The sequence below is a fragment of the Thermobia domestica genome, chromosome 15 (assembly GCF_964235325.1).
Source record: "Thermobia domestica chromosome 15, izTheDome1.hap1.1, whole genome shotgun sequence".
NCBI lineage: Eukaryota > Metazoa > Arthropoda > Insecta > Zygentoma > Lepismatidae > Thermobia > Thermobia domestica.
Genome location: NC_137468.1, coordinates 171153070 through 171171946, shown reverse-complemented (window position 1 = coordinate 171171946; position 18877 = coordinate 171153070). Strand labels below are relative to the sequence as shown.

General features: G+C 37.8%; 1 protein-coding gene across 2 annotated transcripts in view; it reads left to right on the top strand.

Annotated features, from left to right (window-relative positions):
- Positions 1 to 15473, top strand: part of RpL27 (ribosomal protein L27) — a 39746-nt gene extending 24273 nt beyond the window's left edge. For both annotated transcript variants that reach the window (XM_081740415.1, XM_081740416.1), the window contains exons 3-4: positions 2256 to 2392; positions 15353 to 15473. In XM_081740415.1, the coding sequence (XP_081596541.1) occupies positions 2256 to 2392; positions 15353 to 15401 (186 nt within the window). In that variant the 3' untranslated portion in view covers positions 15402 to 15473. The remainder of the gene's footprint in view (positions 1 to 2255; positions 2393 to 15352) is intronic.
- Positions 15474 to 18877: the final 3404 nt, after the last annotated feature.

The window sequence follows — 18877 nt, the reverse complement described above, 5'->3', positions numbered from 1 at the left end:
ATAACTGACATACTCTTCTTTTGTTTCCCTCTTATAGTACGCGACACAATGACAACTCTTTAATAATGTGTAGAGGACAAACGAAGGCAAATAAAATCTCTGGGGAAGGGGGTGCTATTCTTATGTATATAGAAAAGTGTAGTTTTTATTTGATCTACAATGCAATAATACAATTGACGCAGACGTAGTGACCAGGGAATAGCGGACCCGTTGCATCCTGGCGTCGTCACTGGCTATAAATGAATGAACAGTGGTTTGCTCGCTAGTCCTGTGATAGATTTGCGCCTCATCCTGTGTCTTAAAATTATTATTTCCGTTCATTTTACAAGAAATTAAATTAAAGCGATTTTCAGCTCCACGTTTGGGAATGGAAACTCGTGTCCAAAATAGAACTTTAGGGATCCATTCGTAAGATTCCAATCATTAATTATTTTGAAATGTTTCAAAATATAACTTTGAGAAAACCAAATTCAAAATTTTGAATTTTGGGTGAGAAATGTTTGGGAACAATTGGTTAATAATTCTATAGGGTTATATTGTATATTATTCGAAAGCTCTTTTCGTAAGCTTTAAAATAACACCTTAATCAACGCCTTAGGTGTTTTGCCGTCCGCAAGTTTCAAACACCTGTCACTCCCGCAGATTTTGAGAACTTTCGGAAACTGTGTAATTTTGAAACTAGTTCACTTATCTATCTGACAAGTAAAGGGTCCAAATGGATGAATCGAGTTGCGGGATGAGAGATAATGCGCCTGATAGAGGATGTGAAAATATGTGTATGTGCAATGTTACAGTGGCTGAGCGCCATAAGAAACGGAGGGAATCAAAGTTGGTGGGAGGTCTACGCTATGTCATAGAAATACATCAAATAAACTGTTGAATCGTAAAAATAGTGAAAGACAATGCAAACGGTGGTAGTTTCACATATTGGCAAAAGAAGAACGGGCAGAGTAGATCACCAACCTCCGCCGCCATTTTGAAATTGTTATATTTTTTGAAATGGAAAGGTAGTCATGTGATATCTCAATTAGAGTTAGTGTTTTCAAAAAGTCAATTATGAACTTTAATGATCGTTATCTGTACTTATTTTGAAAATTTAGGATCATCTTTATAGTTATTTACGAAACTGATATCGTATGTTGAAAGTTTGTATTACCACGAAAACACATGTAGACCTAAGTTAAACATGGCTACATGCCAAGAAAACTAACAGTGAAACTTGATATCCAAGTTGTATGTTATTACATTTTTATTTATAACATTACTTTGAATTTGCTTCATTTAGTGCCGAAGAGAACTGTTCCGGTCTGGAAGAACAGTTTTTTCTTTCTTTCTTTCACACAGGGTGGTCATTGCGAGCATGTGTTGCGATGGTATCCAAAGGGATAAAACAGTCCATAATTCATCAGCGGTTAGTAATATGACAAAACGGACAGCAGCATTGAATTCCTGATCAAACTCAGTCTTAAGACATGTGCCGCATGACTACCTTTCCATTTAAAAAATTATCACAGATTTCAAAATGATGGATTTCAAGATGGCGGCGGAGACTCGTGATATACTCTGCCCATTCTTCTTTTGCCAATATGTGGAACTACCACCATTTGCGTTTTCTATTTTACCCTATTTTTACGATTCAACATTTTATTTAATGTATTTCTGTAACATAGCATAGATCTTCTACCACCAACTTTGACCCCCTCCACCTCCGTTTCTTATGGCGCTCAGCCGCTATAAATTTGCACATACACATATTTTCATATCCTCTATCAGGCGCACTATGTCTCATCCCACAATTGGATTCATCCTTTTGGACCCTTTACTTGTGAAATACCAGAATTTGTCATTTCCGAGTGGTACCCAATTTCATCACTTTATCAAGGTGAGGTAGAATTTGTTTCAAAATTATATTTAACGTATTCAATTAGATCCAGTTATCTCCTCAGATTTGTGGAGAGAAGGGGACATGGTCGAACGACGCTCTGGTTGTATGTCAAGACTTTTTACCGAGTTTGAGATTCGCACTCGACTGCTGTATTTAGTCACTCACCTCTTCAAGTTTACAGGGCGTAACTTTATGTTAACGATTCATTTCATTTCATTTTACATCGTGAGTATGGTGTTCAGACTTCTGATAGAGTGCATTGTCTTATGAGCGCAGATACTGAAATCTAAATTTATAATTAGTGAATTTAGATACAAATTAGTTAATATGTGTGTAGTGTTGCCTTAACTTTGTCATGTCATATTTTCAGGTTTTCAACTACAATCATTTGATGCCTACTCGCTACATTGTAGATATCGCTCTAGAAAAAACAAACATCAAAGATTTGAAGGATCCAATGAAAAGGAAGAAGGCGAGGTACCAAGCAAAAGTAAAGTTCGAAGAAAGGTATGAAATTACTTTCTAAATGTAACATTATATTTACAGAAAAATGTATCCCTGGTTCACGAGGAAAGATTACCTACAGTTAGTGGAAAGTAAAGATTTTTTAAAAATATACTATCAAGAACTATAAAATTCAAAGCTGTATGTGTATATCCTTGCGATAAGGTAATTTTAGATATTCACTGAAGCCTACTTTTTTTCTCCTCAGGGCTTCAGTGAAAATTTATTCCATACTTCTTTCTGTGCTGTATTTTGAAAAATGTAGAATCCTAATCTGTGCAGCATTCTTCTGTGTCCTCAAATATTGGAAGACTTGATTCATTGAAATTGTTTAAATCCCTTATGGTTAATTAATTCTGTCGTTTACCATTATGTCATGTCTATACGATGCATTAGGAATAATCATATACTATAGTGGAAAACTCATTTAAAGTATCGTCTGGTTCGAACGAATTTAGTCTAGGGCAGGGTTTCTTAACCTGTGGTACACGAGGCGCTGTTAATAGTACCTATGACTTCCGGTGTTATTAATGTGCTTTGGAGGTACACAACTGGAAAACGTTGAGAAACCCTGGTGTAGAGGATATGTTGCTTTAAGTGACCTCGAGCGTGACCGTATAGTAGGCCTGCGAGAGGCTGAGTAGTCGTTCCACAAAGTTGCCAATCGCTTGGGTCATGACAATTCTGTAAGTGGTATACATAATGGGGATTCGTTTTCCATAGTAAATACCCTGTGTGTTTTGGAGTAGGTACCCCAACATATGGGGAACATAATTTCGTATGGACAAATCTAGAAGGGGTAGTAACGGCATTGATTTCATCAGAGCGCATCCAGGACCGCGGTGGCTCAGTTGTAGAGCGTTCACCACTGGTGCATGGGGATCCCTAGTTCGATCCCAGCTCGCGCCAGGTGAACTTTGTGGTGGACAAACGCCGTGTGCGTGGGTTTTCTCGGGGTTTCTCCCAGATTCTTTGTTCTATCATTTCATTCATTTCTCATCACCGTCTCTTTTAGCGTAGCCGGCATAACCATAGGACGTAAAACTTAGATTTCATTTTATTTTTCCAAAACCCCATTCGAATTCCATCCATTTTAGCCTCCAACTGAACTTATAGCTTAACATGGGATTCCAAACTACATGAGCTCCCGGACCCATTTATGAAAGTTATGATTCGGTTTCATAACTAATCTTAGATTGGGCTCCAACGATTGTTAAATTTTTGTTCAACATTTCGAAAGTCACAGCATAAGTATTTCAAAAAATTCCGTTCGTATTCATTGTTCTCGTAAGTTGTTCGTTCTTTATATTGAAGCAGTTGAAAAATTTTCAATCGCATTAATCATCATCATTCCTTGTAACTTTGTTCCTATTTGTGCGAAATGCATCAAATCATCGTCATAGTATCTGATTCAGAAAATTCATGCAATTCACAGATCTTCCAAAAGAATATGTTTGGGTGGACTTATGACCAATGAGCGGGAAGGAACGGAGTTTACGCGCATCACCAGTAGCACAGAAATACTTCCCACTATGCTTTTGTATGTTTCCCTCAAACAAGAATATTCGTATGTGTTGTGTGGTTTAGCAATAATCGAGTTGGTTACTTTAAAAAAAAAAGGAAAAACCTCCCTGTATATATAGATCATAGAAAATTCCTCCTACTTGCCTAAAATGGAAATTTTCAGAGACGCTGGGCCATGTCCCCCTTTTTTTTTTAAATGAGGAATTTAAATATCGAGTTTCATCTTTCTAACTTGATGGGCTCATCAGATACTTTTTTTTCTTCATTCATAAATTTTGAACCCTCTCTCTACCCTTTCTCTTAGGCTACGGCCTTGCGATCGGCAGTTTCGCTTTCAATATAAAGAAAAAACGAGTATAGAAAAATGTGCCCTTAAAACTAGAAAGTTTGAAAACGTCTATTTATTTTTAATGAAGAGTCTATATACCGAGTTTCATCTTCCTAACTTGACGGACTCTTGAGACACTCAATTTTTCGCTTCATTTATGACACCTCCGTTCACTTAAAACTATATTCACTTTATTCCAGTCGGTTCAACCGTTTTCCTGTGACTCGATGACCCAAAAGATCAGTTATGATGACCCGATGACCTATTTTTATATAATGGATTTTAGATATCAGATAGTACCATGATTAAATGGTCCCTCTATAAGTGCATGGATATATATATATATATTTAATATACAGACATGTTACAGTCGATGACTTTTTAACTTTTATTACTTATACCGCCATTTAAAAAAAAAAAAAGGAAAATTGCAAGTACTATCTGAACTGAATCGAGTTCTGCTGGAAGGGCATCTTTTTTTTATATATATATATTCAAAACTACTTTCGTAGAACTGCTGAAACGAGTTACAAGAATAACTGTATTAGCATCGGTAGGCATTTTGTATGACTGCATTAGGAGCCAAACTATTATGATTCTTGTTTAAAGGACGTTTTCTTGTAATTTTCCATAGTTTTATTGTGAACTGATGCCCTTTTACAGAACTCAATCCAGCTAGACCTTTTTAACCCCGAAGCGGGCCACCTTACAATGAAGCAATGAAAATATCACATAACACATTGGTGGAAAAAAAAAAAGTCTTATTGTACGCACGTTCGTTAAATACTTCATCAAATCGAGAGGGGGGGGGGGAGTACGGGAGGAAAAAGATTTTTGTATAATTTAACGTTCCACGAATATACCCCAAAGCTAAAGGAGATTATGATGAGAATGAAGAAAGTGCGAAGAAACCGAAAACCCACATACATGGTGTATCCACCACAAAACCAACTTGAAGCGAAGATAGTGCAAGCTTCATTGAGAATAGTGAGCGCGAATTCAAAATGGCTGTCTTGTGTATGGATGCTGTTGAAATGGAGGTACAGCATACTGTGTATGCATTTGATGTCTGTCAATCTCGAGTGGTCAGTTGCTCTTCAGGTCTGGCGTCCACATCAAGGAAGGTAGTAGTTGAATGGTTGGAGAAAGCCTAGGTAATTTTGACTGTGCTCTTGCATACATAGTGTAGAAATACAGAAGTCACACATACAGCTTGAAAATAAAGGAAATTAAAATGTCAGGGATTTTTTTTTTTTTTTTTTTCAGAAGATATGAAGAACATTTCAAAAAGTCAAGACAGATTCAAAGATTAAAAATAAAATTGAAAAAAATATTAGAAATAAAGAAGCTTAAGGAACGAGAAAGGAATTAGAACTTAAGGCTTTGAAAGAAAAAGAGGAAAAAATTTACAATACAGAGCTTTCCGATCTGTGGTGAGATTTCAAACTGCACTTACCTTAAGAGAGAGAATGTCGTCACCGGCGAGAGAGCTCTATTTGGTGTCCCTGCATCTGCAGCGAAGTTTCCACTGTAGGAGACCGGCACGCAATGTAGTAATGTCAAGCCGCAACCACTCTTCCTGACAGGCTTTCTATAGCCCTTCAACTGTGCTGGGTCTCCTGTGAAACAAAGCTCGTTGCAAGAGGCCGAAGGCGCATAAGTCCATTGGTGATGCATCAGGGGACTTAACTGGAATGTCTGTAAATGGAATGGCACGAATTCCAGTTTCTGCTGCCATTTGTTGGAAGAGGCGGGTTAAGCGTGATGTGTGACTTTACGCCTTGTCTTGATGCACCCACACACGATTCTTGTCCCTCCCGTAGAAATGGAGAATGTCATGTCAATAAATGGCTGTCAGAACGTTAGCTTGATAATATTCCGAATTCACCTTCCTATTTTTGGCTACACGGTGTATGGTCAGCTTGCAGTGATCATGAAACCTGTGTCAAAACCTTACTTGCATTCAGTAAACCATCTTTGAAAGTCCCTCGCACCTGTCGATCGATAAAAAATTGCCCGTGGCTTGTGACAGTCATCAAGGTAAACATATGCCTCGTCCAGTGTTACAACAAACTTCCACTTTTCACCGGTCAGGTACCGCTCATACAGCTTTCGACAGTTGGTGCGACGTACCTGGATGTGTCATGGAAAGAGCTTATGAACACGCCCCTTTCGTCGCTTTATCAGTTTCAGACACCGTGCTCGTGGGTTTTCTCGGGGTTCTCCCGTTTCCTCCCAATTTCTTCATTCCACCATTCCATTCACTTCTCATCACCGTCTCCTTTAGCCTAACCGGCATAACCGTGGGACGTAACACTAAAGACTTCATTTCATTTTCAAATCGCGGTGAATGATGTGTGCATTGTCTTCAATGATGTCTGTAGCCTGTTCGCGATATTCCACTGTGTGGGTTGATTCTCCCTGGTGACCAGAACCCCGACTTCTCGCATTGTAGCTCGTGTGCGGCTAGTGGCAGGCCGGGAGTTGGCCTATTTCTGCCCCACAGGAATCATCCCATGCCTCGCCTTGCCTGCCCCTTTTAGCACCCGTGATATGTCATTTTTGGACACAGTGAATCCACGCTCCTTGCACTATAACTGTAGTTCACGTTGGAAAGGGGCGCTGAGTATGGGCCGTGAAGCAATATTTCATATCCTAGTTCTACTGCCTTCATCATGGATGCATGGGCGGAATGAGCTGGTGTATTGTCTGCCAACAGCAGCACTCTTTTTTGTGACCAAACCACGATGTTTCTTCTTCAGTACCTCTCGTAACTTAGTCAGGAGATAAGAATTATAGGTACTAGTAATAGTTTAGCCCTGTGGTAAGTGATTTGTCATGATATCCCCTTCACATTTCCAGAAAACTGAAAGCATCACCTTGGCGGCACTTCCCCACTTATGCCTTTTATGTGGCGGTGGAAGGGGTGTTTCCGTTGTTCCTTCATTTACTTTGTTTCTGGGTCATAAAGATAAACCAACTTTAATCTATTGTCACTAGTCTAGCTAAAAAGTCCATCCACCTAATAGCAGTGCACGATTTCTCTTGCAGTTCCCTCGCGATTTCTCTTCTGGAAAGGTGTAAACAGTCGTTTCACCCTTCGTGCTGACACATCTGAAGATGCAGCTGGTTGTGAATGATATTCCAGGCACACCCAAAACTCATACCTAGAGGCACGAATTTTTCGCAATGCGCGATAAAACGAAATGCGTCAGAATTAAATAATTTTCAGTTTCTTGACGTTTTATGATGATATATGTGTATTTTCATTGGTTTCCGTTGCACGATAAAACGCGAAATTGGCAGTTTTGCGCGAAATTTCTAACAATACGCAATATAAAGCGAATTTTTTAAAATAAGTTTTCACTACTTTTAAAGCGCTAGTTTTCCGCTGACAACGGTAGAACGTGGCATGAACTGTGCATTTTTTGGGAGATTAGGACACGATTATAGGGAACATGTTTTCCGTTAGCTATCACCATCGCAGCTGGATGGTGAGTTTCGAAGTGATGATTGGTTGAAGTTTGTTGTAAATGCACTTACATATGTGTGGCTTCCAGCAAGCAATGCCAATTGTGAGGGATGTTTTTCCCAAGTATGCTCTGATGGTAAGTGACAAACGTACAACAATGAAGGAGGAATATGTGGAAACATGTAACATGCTTATGTTTAATGCTTAAATGTAATTTGTGCCTGTGTTTTCAGAAGATAGCAAAACTTTCTTACCCATAGTAAGTTTAGTTACTGATATTTCTTAGTTTGATTTGAAAAAATATAATTTTCTATAAATGAAATTGACATTGTCAAGTGAAATCTTCAGTGTATTTTGTTTTTAGGTAATTAATGGTTTATTTTTATAGTGATCTATGAATAAAAGGAAAAATTGTAAAAATATTAGGAAATTCTTTTCCACAAAAGCTACAATATCCGAAACTTTATTTAGGAAAATGCGAAAAACGAAACGCGAAATTTTCAAATTCTTAGTGCGAAAAACTCGTGCCCCTACTCATATCTATTGCGCACACAACACTTTCAGCGGTTATCCTCCTGTCTTTCATTATGATCATCTTAACTGTCTCCGTCAAGGCGGCATCATCAGTGGTCTTCCAGATCAAGAGGCGTCTGCACTGATTGTGTCGTTTGGAATTGCCGTTTCTACTTGGACACCATCTCAGGATGGGCTTTCATCTCTTCGTGGATCTGCTTTGCTGATTTCGTCTAAAGATGGAGTTAAGGCCTGTTAATCATCACACCTTCAGTGATTTACCTGAAGAAAAAAGAAAAAAAAGTTGTAACGAATCCAGAATTTGCATGAACATACAAGAACCTAACTATAAAATGCATGTCAGAGGGGCTGCAAAGTTCACCTTCTAGATGATTGCACGAACCTTTTCATACCTCCTCGTATATATAAACACGATTTTTCTGTATTATATATGCGAGATGTAGAAAGAGGTTTTAGTTATGAGGAGGCAAGCGGATTTTGATAGTTCCATGTTCTTCCGCCGGTTAAAGAATGCATGTAAACATGTAAAAAAGCAAGAGAAACAAATATAGATCCATAGATAGTATTTTTTTGGCTAATATTTCGATAGTGTTACATTCCCATATGTAGCATTTTGACAATTAGCCATATATTAAGACAGTGTCATAGTACCAGAAGAAATTATTTCTTCTTGGTTTCCCAAAGCTGTAACAGTCGTACGAGTATCTCTTTGGTTGATATTAAAATAAGGTTACATTCGTACTTGATGTCCACGATAACGTACTGAATTGAGTATTACCAATTATGAATAGGAAATAAACATAATTAGTTGTAGATGCTCTAGAATGCTTATTTAACATAGAAAAGGAGCACCTTGCGTTTCAGCTCCGGTTGCAAGGTGAGTTCCTTTTATAAGTAATATTATGTCTAGTTACTTTCATTGTTGGCATTGACATCTCAACAATCACCTACCTGAATAGCTTTTATTATTTCTTTCTTTTAAGCGTTTTTAGCAACCAAAATTTCGAAACTAGTTTGTACTTGTCATAATTTCGGTTAATGGTACTTCTTTATTTTGTTAGATATAGACGAGACAGTTTGCTTCAAAATTGTGTAGTATTTTGCATGATCTGGCACAATCACTAAGGTGAATCATAGTTGTGGAATTTCTAGGTACTAAGATAGTGATCTCGCATTTATTCAGTTTTGTAGGATAGGTGGGTAAAATCATCAATGAGTGATCAGTGGATTTTTTTTTTCTTTCTTCGAAGCCTGCTGCCAATTATTGCAAAGAAGTTTCGTTATCATAGTACAGTATGTAGGGAATCCGAACATGACAGCTTCTTTTTATCGAATAGTGGTCCCCGCGTAGCGTAGTTACTAACGCTGTCGCCTTCGGTGCGAGCGGTCCTGGGTTTGATTCCCGGTGGAGACACTCGGTCGAAAAAGTGTAAGAAGCTTTTTCAGGCCAGGCATCCTCAATAGGGTTTTCCTCATGTACACCAGGCCAATGCCAGGATGGTACCTTTAACATATAGGTCCCAGGGCGCTTCCTTTCGTTCTTCCCTTTCCCCGGATAGTGTGATCACCGAGGGACGTCTTCCCTCATATATGACGGTCTAACATGCCCATAGGTGCCGAAAGCTCAGAAATTTAAATCTTTTTATCGAATAGTCATATCCTAAAAGTCCTCTGATATCTATCTTGAGCTTCAGCCAATATGGTGTCATATCAAATATGGCCGCCGTTATCTATAGAACAAGTATGTTTCCCTTTATTTCTTACCTTGGATTATTCAGTTCTACGGCCTTGGACCTCATAACAAAATGTTTCGTAAATAAATTTTTCTTTCATTTGATATATCAGATAATCTAAAAAGTATTGAGCCTTTGGCACGCGAGATGATGATGCTAGTTCTCGCAAGCAGTCGTGAAGCTTGACCTAGATTTATAGAACGCGAGGGTGTGTCCCAGTTGTCAACTCCTACCCATGAAATTTTGTCAGTCTCATCTCTCACGCTGGGGGCGCGGTGGCTCAGTGGTAGAGCATTCACTTCCGGTGCTTGGGGTTCCTGGTTCGATCCCAGCTCGCGCAGTGTGGACTTTGTGGTGGATAAACACCGTGCTCGTGGGTTTTCTCGGGGTTCTCCCGTTTCCTCCCACTTTCTTCATTCCACCATTTCACTAATCTCTCATCTCTCCTTTAGCCTAACCGGCATAATCGTGGGACGTAAAACTTAGATTTCATTTCATTGTTCTCTCACGCTATACGAGAAACATGTTCTGAGGTTGCAGTGTTGTTGGATTGTCCGTATGTTTCGATTTGTTGTTACTGTTCTTGTTTTGTATTTTTACTATTATTCTTACCGTTTAGTTCGAATAATTGTTGGTATTTGTGTTCTTTAAATGTTGTACTTTTTCCCTCGTTCGCAATGTCTTCTAAGTTTAGCAGCATTTTTGGTGCATTTCTGCCCTTTACGTGCGTTCAAAAGGTAACTCCACGAATCGTACCGAATTCTTCTGGTGTATCACATGTGAGTGAAAGCAGTTCTATGATTCATGTAGAGCCCAGGCTTCACTAGTCGTCGCGGTCACTATAGTGTCGTAAATCTGAGGGTATATGGGTCGCAGAGGGTCAGGCCTAACGTCATTTCAGTTGAAGCTAGTGCATGTGCAAAAAGTGTGGGAATTCTTATCAGACGTAAGATATTGTGCGGTAAAGATCAGTGAACCTCCTGCTAAACATGGACTTACATTTTACAATTTTATTTCGATGAAGGTGCAAATGTTGCGAGGGCACGTGAAGAAATTTTGCTCTTTATAAACAACACATTATCAAAAGCAATAGCCAAAAGATTGTTCATTCGCTTTTTTTCTGGATATTTTAATGTCCAAGATAACTCGTCACTGTTGACGACCACTCACAACAGGAATATTTCTGGCAAAAGTCGAGCACGGATAAGATTGCGGTCGAAGTGAGGAGACTCCACAATCTGTTTCAAAGCCCACACTGATGCCAGGAAGGTTATTCTGTGCATTTAGTGGGTTTGGAAGGTCATTGTGCATGACGAGCTGCAGACGCCGAGCAGAACGGTAGACTCATACCAATACTGTTAATTAGTACGAGTGCATGTAGTGAGTCAAAAGAAACAGCCGGAACAAATCAACAGAAAGGGTGTCATATAGCACGCTGACAACGCCAGACCGCATTGTCAGAAAGAAAATTTGCCTGCGAGGTTTTAATACATCCACCGTATAGAACGGACAGGGTACAGTTAGAATAATTTTGTTTCGCCCTGCAGTACTCCTTGAATTGAGTTCGTTTCAAAAGAGACCTGTTAAAACCTCGGGTCACAATTTTTTGACTAGAAATCCCAGGTCATAGAACAAACTAGTTTATATGTCGTTCCATGATGTTCTTTTCAAATCACAGTAAATGTGTTCTCAGCTTTGACCTCCAAAGGCTCAGTATTTTCTTATACAACCTGTTATAGCGTACCCCTGATAGATAAATAGATAAAAAGTAACATACAGGATGTCCCACATAAAACTGGTACGATTCAATCACAAGATTCAAGTAACACTTGCAACAATGAATAGATAATATTAATGTTAAACAGTTACTTGTTTATAAGAGATGCTGGAAGTGGCGGTCATGAGCATCCAGGCTTCGCTGACCTCGTTTGATGACGTTACAAGCAACACGCTGTACTTATGCAGGCGTGATGTTAATTTCTCTATTAATGCTCCGTTTAAAATCGTCTATTGTAAGGATTCTCAGCATATACTTTGCTTTTCAGTGTACCCCTTGGGACCAAAGGCCTCTACTGACAAGTCTGTCTTCAGGGGACACGGTGCTGATGTGGAAACTTCACTTAATACGTTGTAACAACTCAACAATACGAGCTTCCCATAACTGACGCACGAACATACTGCTGCACTCAACTTTCCGATAAAATGCAGTGTAGCCAACTTTCGAGACAGTGTTGTCACCCCACAAGCAATTAAGAGAGATGATTAACCGGTACGTGAAGCGTACCGGTTGTATGTGAAACAGCCTGTATAATCTAATATAAAACTATCTTCGTGAACAACACATTCACGGTGTTTATAATATAATATATGGGGTGTCTCAAAAGTCCCCTGACATAGGGTAACTTATCAGTTATAACAAAATGTAAGACTGAAAACCATCTCCAAATACGTTTTCAATCTAAAGTGAAGGAATTTTTTAAATCGGACGAACCATTTGGGCTGTACACTCCTTATGCGCCCAATGTTAAATGAAAATCCAACGTTGCCATTTACTTGGACCCACAACATAGGTGAATGAAGTTCTGTTTGAAATGGGGGCGGCCATCGACATGTTAGCGTAAAAGACACTTTACTCGCTTCTGTTGTGCCAGGTAAATGCAACGTTGCATTTTCATTTAACATTGGGTGCATAAAGAGTGTACAGCTCAAACGGCTCGTCCGATTTTAAAAAATCCTTCATTTTAGATTGAAAATATCATATTTGGAGATGGTTTTCCCCTCTTACATTTTGTTATAACTCTGATAACAGTTACCTTATGTCAGGGGACTTTCGAGACACCCTGTATATATATATATATATATATAGTCATGGAAAAATTAATAGCAACTCCTGGGAATTTTACTCATAAGGATTTCAAAGAAGTTTCTGCCTAAATATGCACTACATACGATGGTATATACATCAACTTAAAGGAAAGTTTATATAGAATCCAAATCTACTCACAGAAGTTACGTATTTTTACAACAATTGATGATGTTTAAAAAAAAAAAAAATGTGTGGGAAAGGAAACACAAACCCATCATGCTAAATGTGTATTTAATTGATGACTCGATGTTGCTTTCAGTGAGGTTCGCGCTCAATAAGGTAATCCACGTTCCAAGCGTGCAGTATGGTTTCTGCTTCTTTACTTGTGTAGATGCCCTGGGTTACGTAATTGTGTTGTTCTAGTAGTTACTTTAACTGACAAATTTGAAAGTGATAGTTTTACCCACAAATATTGATTTACCTTTTATAAATTACTGATATCGGACGTTGACATGGGTAAAACTTGTGGCATTACATCCAGAAAGCCACTAGAATTAAAACATCAAGTGAGTGTGGCAAAACTAATGCTGAAATAGCCCGGATTATGCAACTGCATAAAAGTACAGTGGGTAGACAGCTGGCCAAGATTCGGGAAGCAGGTTGGATAAAATAATGGAAGAATTGGCCATTGTGGTCGAAAAATGAAATCCTCGCCTAGACAGAACAGTGCACTGCTACGGTTGTCTTGCAGACAGGTTTGAGTCATCAGCAAATCTTGCTAGAAGTTGGGGGAAACATCTGGTTCGACGTTTGTCCGCGAACGTTGAGAAACTAATATGGGCGTTATCCAAAACTACATGTTTCAGAATCCTAAGGTACTCTCACAACAATTTTTATAAAGGGAGTTTGGCCATGGGCACATAATTTGAAGTACTCACCAACTACCTCTATAAATATTGTTGCGGAAGTACCACAGCATTCCGAAACTTAAATATTTAGATAGGGCACATACTAGTTCCTAAGTGAAGTCGTGACCCGACTATGGTATGTCCCATAGTTTTGGAGCTATGGACCTTTAAAGTTAATTTTTTTTTTCATGTTTTCGGTAGCCTATAACTCCGAAAGGAAGCATTTATGCACCCAGGCTGGTCTATACTTTTTGTCTTATGTTAATGTCAGGAATCATCTCCAAACGTTATCGGTGTTGTTTTGAAACACCCTGTGTAGTTACACTGAAAGACTCCGTTTGCAAAATAATTCGAAGTGGCACAAGTGAGCGTACCATTATTACAAACACGTTGAACAACCGTGTGCTAACTCCCTAAGCACCTGTCTCATGGCTGAAGGTTTAATCATGACAGACATAATAAGTGATACATTGCCATGGGAGAAAGTATGTTATTCTATGGAAAGGTCAATTATAAATGGCACCACCCCTGTTCATTTATGTCACTTCTCATCTTACAATTTGTCTTCCTACGCAGACTATTTGGTTTGAGACAAGTTGTTGATACCGTTCTCTTCTTCCAACATACCCTCCCCGGATGTCAGTGTAAGAGATTTTGATTGATAATTTTTAATATAAAAATCTTGTATTTACATTCGTGAACATTCGTGTGTATCTGGTACGTGTATGCATGATCTTTATTTGTTCAGCTTTTAAAATATTTCGTACTACGAAAAAAAAAAAAAAAAAAAAAAAAAAACTTGTGAAATTGAAAATGGATTAAAGAAAATTAAAGCTGGCGAACAACTAAATTGAGAATTTATTATAAATTAAATTTTCGTTTGAATTTTTGCTGAGACAAATTGTGCCTGTAAGATGTCATCAGCATTGATTAATCGGATATTTTCAACTGGTGTGAACGTTTGTATATCGAAGCAATGTTTTCGTATAGCTCCAAAGATATTTCACGCCTTAACATTTCTACAGAAATTTTTAGTGATAAAACAGTGATGGGTGAAATCTTAAACTGTTTAGCTTTTTACGGCTAATATTTGAGAACTCTGAAAATTTCATTATTCAGCATATGAGACAGCTTTCTCATTAATTTTATTTATGAAGCTAATTATGTTAAACTCTTTTCTGCTTATTTGGTAGTCAAATTTAAAAGCGGTTTAGCTTACAAGAAATTTTTGTTTTTGTAGTATACAGCACACAGTTGCGTGGGTTGAAGATAATCTAATCTAATTTCAGGAGTCTAAAAAGCTGTGAAAATATTATCAATTTTTTAGATTAGTGGTGCACAATATCTGTTCATGATTTTTTCCCTTTTACTTTTTTTTCTTATTGTAATTTGAATTGTCACAATCATTCATTATCCTTTATCGTACAGGGTGCGTGCTATATATAAGACGTTAGTTTATTTTTTTTTTATTATTTCACGTCTTGTTTTAATCATTAATGTACAAAATATTCGCAAATTGTGCGTGATAGTGGACGCCAAATATTGTAGCTCATATCGTAGGAGTAAAAATTTAGTTTTTTTTTATTAATAAAAATCAAATGTATTGCCACGTAAAATTATTCGTATTACTTATCCTAAATTTTTCTTCTATTTTTCAGGTACAAATCGGGGAGAAATGAATGGTTCTTCCAAAAGTTGAGGTTTTAAGATCATTGTTTTCGAAGAACTCGTTCATCCATAATGTATATGCCGTTGTAATAATAAAGAAAAACCACAATATCTTGTTATCTCAATGAGTAATCCTTCAATGGTAATGCTCTAAAGTTGAATGCCACAAAATCTAGTGGAATCAGTGCCACAAACGAAGTCCGGTGGCTCTAGCTCTGCCGTAGCAAAAGTATCTTCCGTGACTCAGCACAAGTCAGCATCAGATACAGTTGTCGTATTCATACATGCCTGAGTAGTGGTTATAGCGATTGATATTGAATGAAAGAAACGAGTAGTGGGGTGGTGCTTCTCGTTTGCATAATTTTCGTGTATGATTTCGTAGCGGCATTTCGTGTGAACAACTTCATGATGATCACTAAACAAATAGGTGCTCATAAAAGTGCCATATTGATAAATATTTTAGTTATTGTGAATAAGTTCGAATATTTTCTTCATACATACTTCCTCAAAACTAACAAATCATACTAAACCTTGTTCTTTTTTAACGAAGTTATTAACCTCAAATTTAGTATTTTCGAGTGTGTGTGTGTGACCACCAGTCTTCGTTTCTTGCATACAATTGGGAGTACTCTTGATAGAACACATGTGGTCAGCTCTTTTCCGATTGTAAAGGCAGAATTATGAGTGTGGAGATTCCATGATTCCTAATAAGAACTGTTTTGTATAGCAGAAGGCTATATTTCATAGTTTTTCCTGCCTCTAGTAGTATGCCATCCAGTTCTTACTATATCTACAGACATGGCATGTTGAACAATATAATTTCAAAACTGTGGAGCTCGGAATTTTTCATCCCCTTTTTGCTTTTGCTTTTTGTTCTTTGCCTCATATTTACTTTCTGTTGCATGCTGCAAAATTTTCCGATATTTCGGTGAAATTGTTGTTGGATCGTTACCTCATGCCTTTCAATTTATCAGCGAAAATAAATTTGCACAACCATGAAGAGGAATTGAAGCAAAAATGGGATTTGAGAAAATATGTATGACTGCTGATTCTTTCTTATTGTAGACGGCTAAACATTAACGTGCAGGGAACTTGCTATTTTGTGTAAGCGTTAATTTCTTCTTTCTTGCCGTGGACCTGTGTAGGTCACCTATAACGTGTTAATTTTGTATTTTTGTATTAAGCTTAATATGTTCAAGAATTAAACTTAAAAAGGATCTCACGAGCAAGCTGTAAAGCAGTCATTTTCAACTTGTAAAGTATGATGTTCGGCTTTTACAATCAGAGCCAGGAGAAAGAATAAGTTGAGGGAACGAGGTAGATTGAATGGATATCAACTACGTCTTGCTTCCCTGTCTTCTATCAACACTAGCTTTGCTGCCTTCTTTGTGAGGATTTGCTCAAAATCATAGTCGCAGATTGGGACGTCACAGAGTCCGTTGAAAATGACTGCGTTCATTCTTTAGTTTAAATGCAAGTTAATAGTAAGTATGTCAAAGAAAATCACTAAAAATGACGTTTTTCAAAGAATATTAAAAGATCGGATCTAAAATTAAAGGCAATATAGGCCTAACTTAGAGAATAGCTCAGCATACAAAAATATTTTACATCACATGAAAAGAATAACTCATTAGTTCATTGCGTAGCACTAAAGAGCTCGTATATAACTAGCTGCAAATCTGTAGATACTATGGCTAGTAGTGAGGTGGCGTAGAGTTATCACATAATGTAAACGTGATTCCCACATAAGCCTCATAAGAAGCACACACGATTAAAATTCTCTGATGTGGAGGTGAGGAATCCTGCTGCCAATAGGCACTCCTTGTAATCGTAGTCTCTTATAAAAAGTCTGCATATGCATTCAGACCTCGATTCAATTGCCGCCTGTCCACCTAAGCTGTAGATTTGTGGGTATGCAAACAGTGAATGAAAATAATTGCTATAAAAACTTATTCGAATGCTTGCTGTTTACCTGTATGTTGGGGAAGGTTCCCTGCTCCACTGAAAAGTATCAAAGCGGCAGTGACTCTAAGGGAAGAGTAACACTAAGATTCAAGTATCTGAAGACACAATTGAAAATCATTGCGTAGATAAAAATAAACTAGACACATAACCTATGTACTACTCAAGTAGTACAGAAATCAGATCAGGTGCATCCTGTATTTCTCTTTCATGGTCATAGCACTTTTTTTTTTTTTTCCAATTTCCCTATTCTACAAAATCAAATTCACTCATATTACTGATATTTGTTACCAGTATCAGTGATTGTCACGTATTCTTAACGCATGCTTCTCTACATGCAGTTGGTGTAGCTAATGAAGCACACTTCTTAATGTTGTTCCTACGTTAATACATCTTTTTTATTAACGTCCCATGATTATGCACCGAGGCTATGGAAGAGGTGATGATGAGATGGATCACAATGATGGAATGACAAAAAGGAAGAAACGGGAGATCCCCGAGAAAACTTACATAGTGTTTGTCCACTACGAAGCCCACTTGGCGGGAGCTGGGATCGAACCAGGCACCCCAGTCTACTAACACATAGTTGCCCGCGTCACTTGCTCTGTGTATACAACGGTGCTAATCCGCAAGTACTTGGGCGAAATTATATGTCCGATGAGCTTAAGTTTGCGATCCCAGATTTGTCTAGCATATTTAATACAGCCTTCTGATGAACTCATGTTTAAAGCAAGCATAGCTAAATGCATTAGGCGTTGCTAAGTTTTGAATTGAGGTGTTTTGAACTATTTTTTAAAAAAATCCCGTCCTAGATCCGGACGCATAAGGCTCAAGTCCAAATCTGAATTTTAATATTCTATTTCGTGTTTTCTAAACTGTTAAATTCTTCAAATTCTAATACTATCTTTTATTCGTTATGTCAATTTTAGGTCGAATGACTATTAAGCAATTCTGCAATGCAATATTTAATTAGGGATAGAGCGTATGTGAACATTAAACTACTAAATTATTTTTCACAGTTTAGAAGTATACGTACTTGTATTATGTTTCCATTCAGATTCATTAATTGTAACTATAACAATTTTTCTTGGAACTTCTGTAAGATTCATACTAGTACTCTGCACTTGCGTATCAGAACCTAAACAAAAAGTTACAGGCTAACAACAACAAAGAAATTTAGTATAGGACTCCCAGATTTTCAGACGGAAAAACGGGACACCGTATGAAATTAGCACTAAAAAGCGGGACACCCTGTGAGAATTTCCAGTATAGTTATACGCTTGTTTTTCGCTGAAATATTAAGAATAGGCGAACACGCGCCAAAAGTAGTGACAGAAGATTATTCTTGGTAGCTCAATATCGATTACTAATAAAAGTGATATTTTTAAATATCGCGACAATAATATTAAGTTATGTTTTGGAGAAAATCGAAACATTTGAAATTTTGAAAATTTTGGCAGTGAACAACTTGGCCGAGTGAATTGGACGAAACAACTTAAAATATTTAAAGAAATCGGGATCAACTGGAGAGACCGACGCGGCGACGACTCATT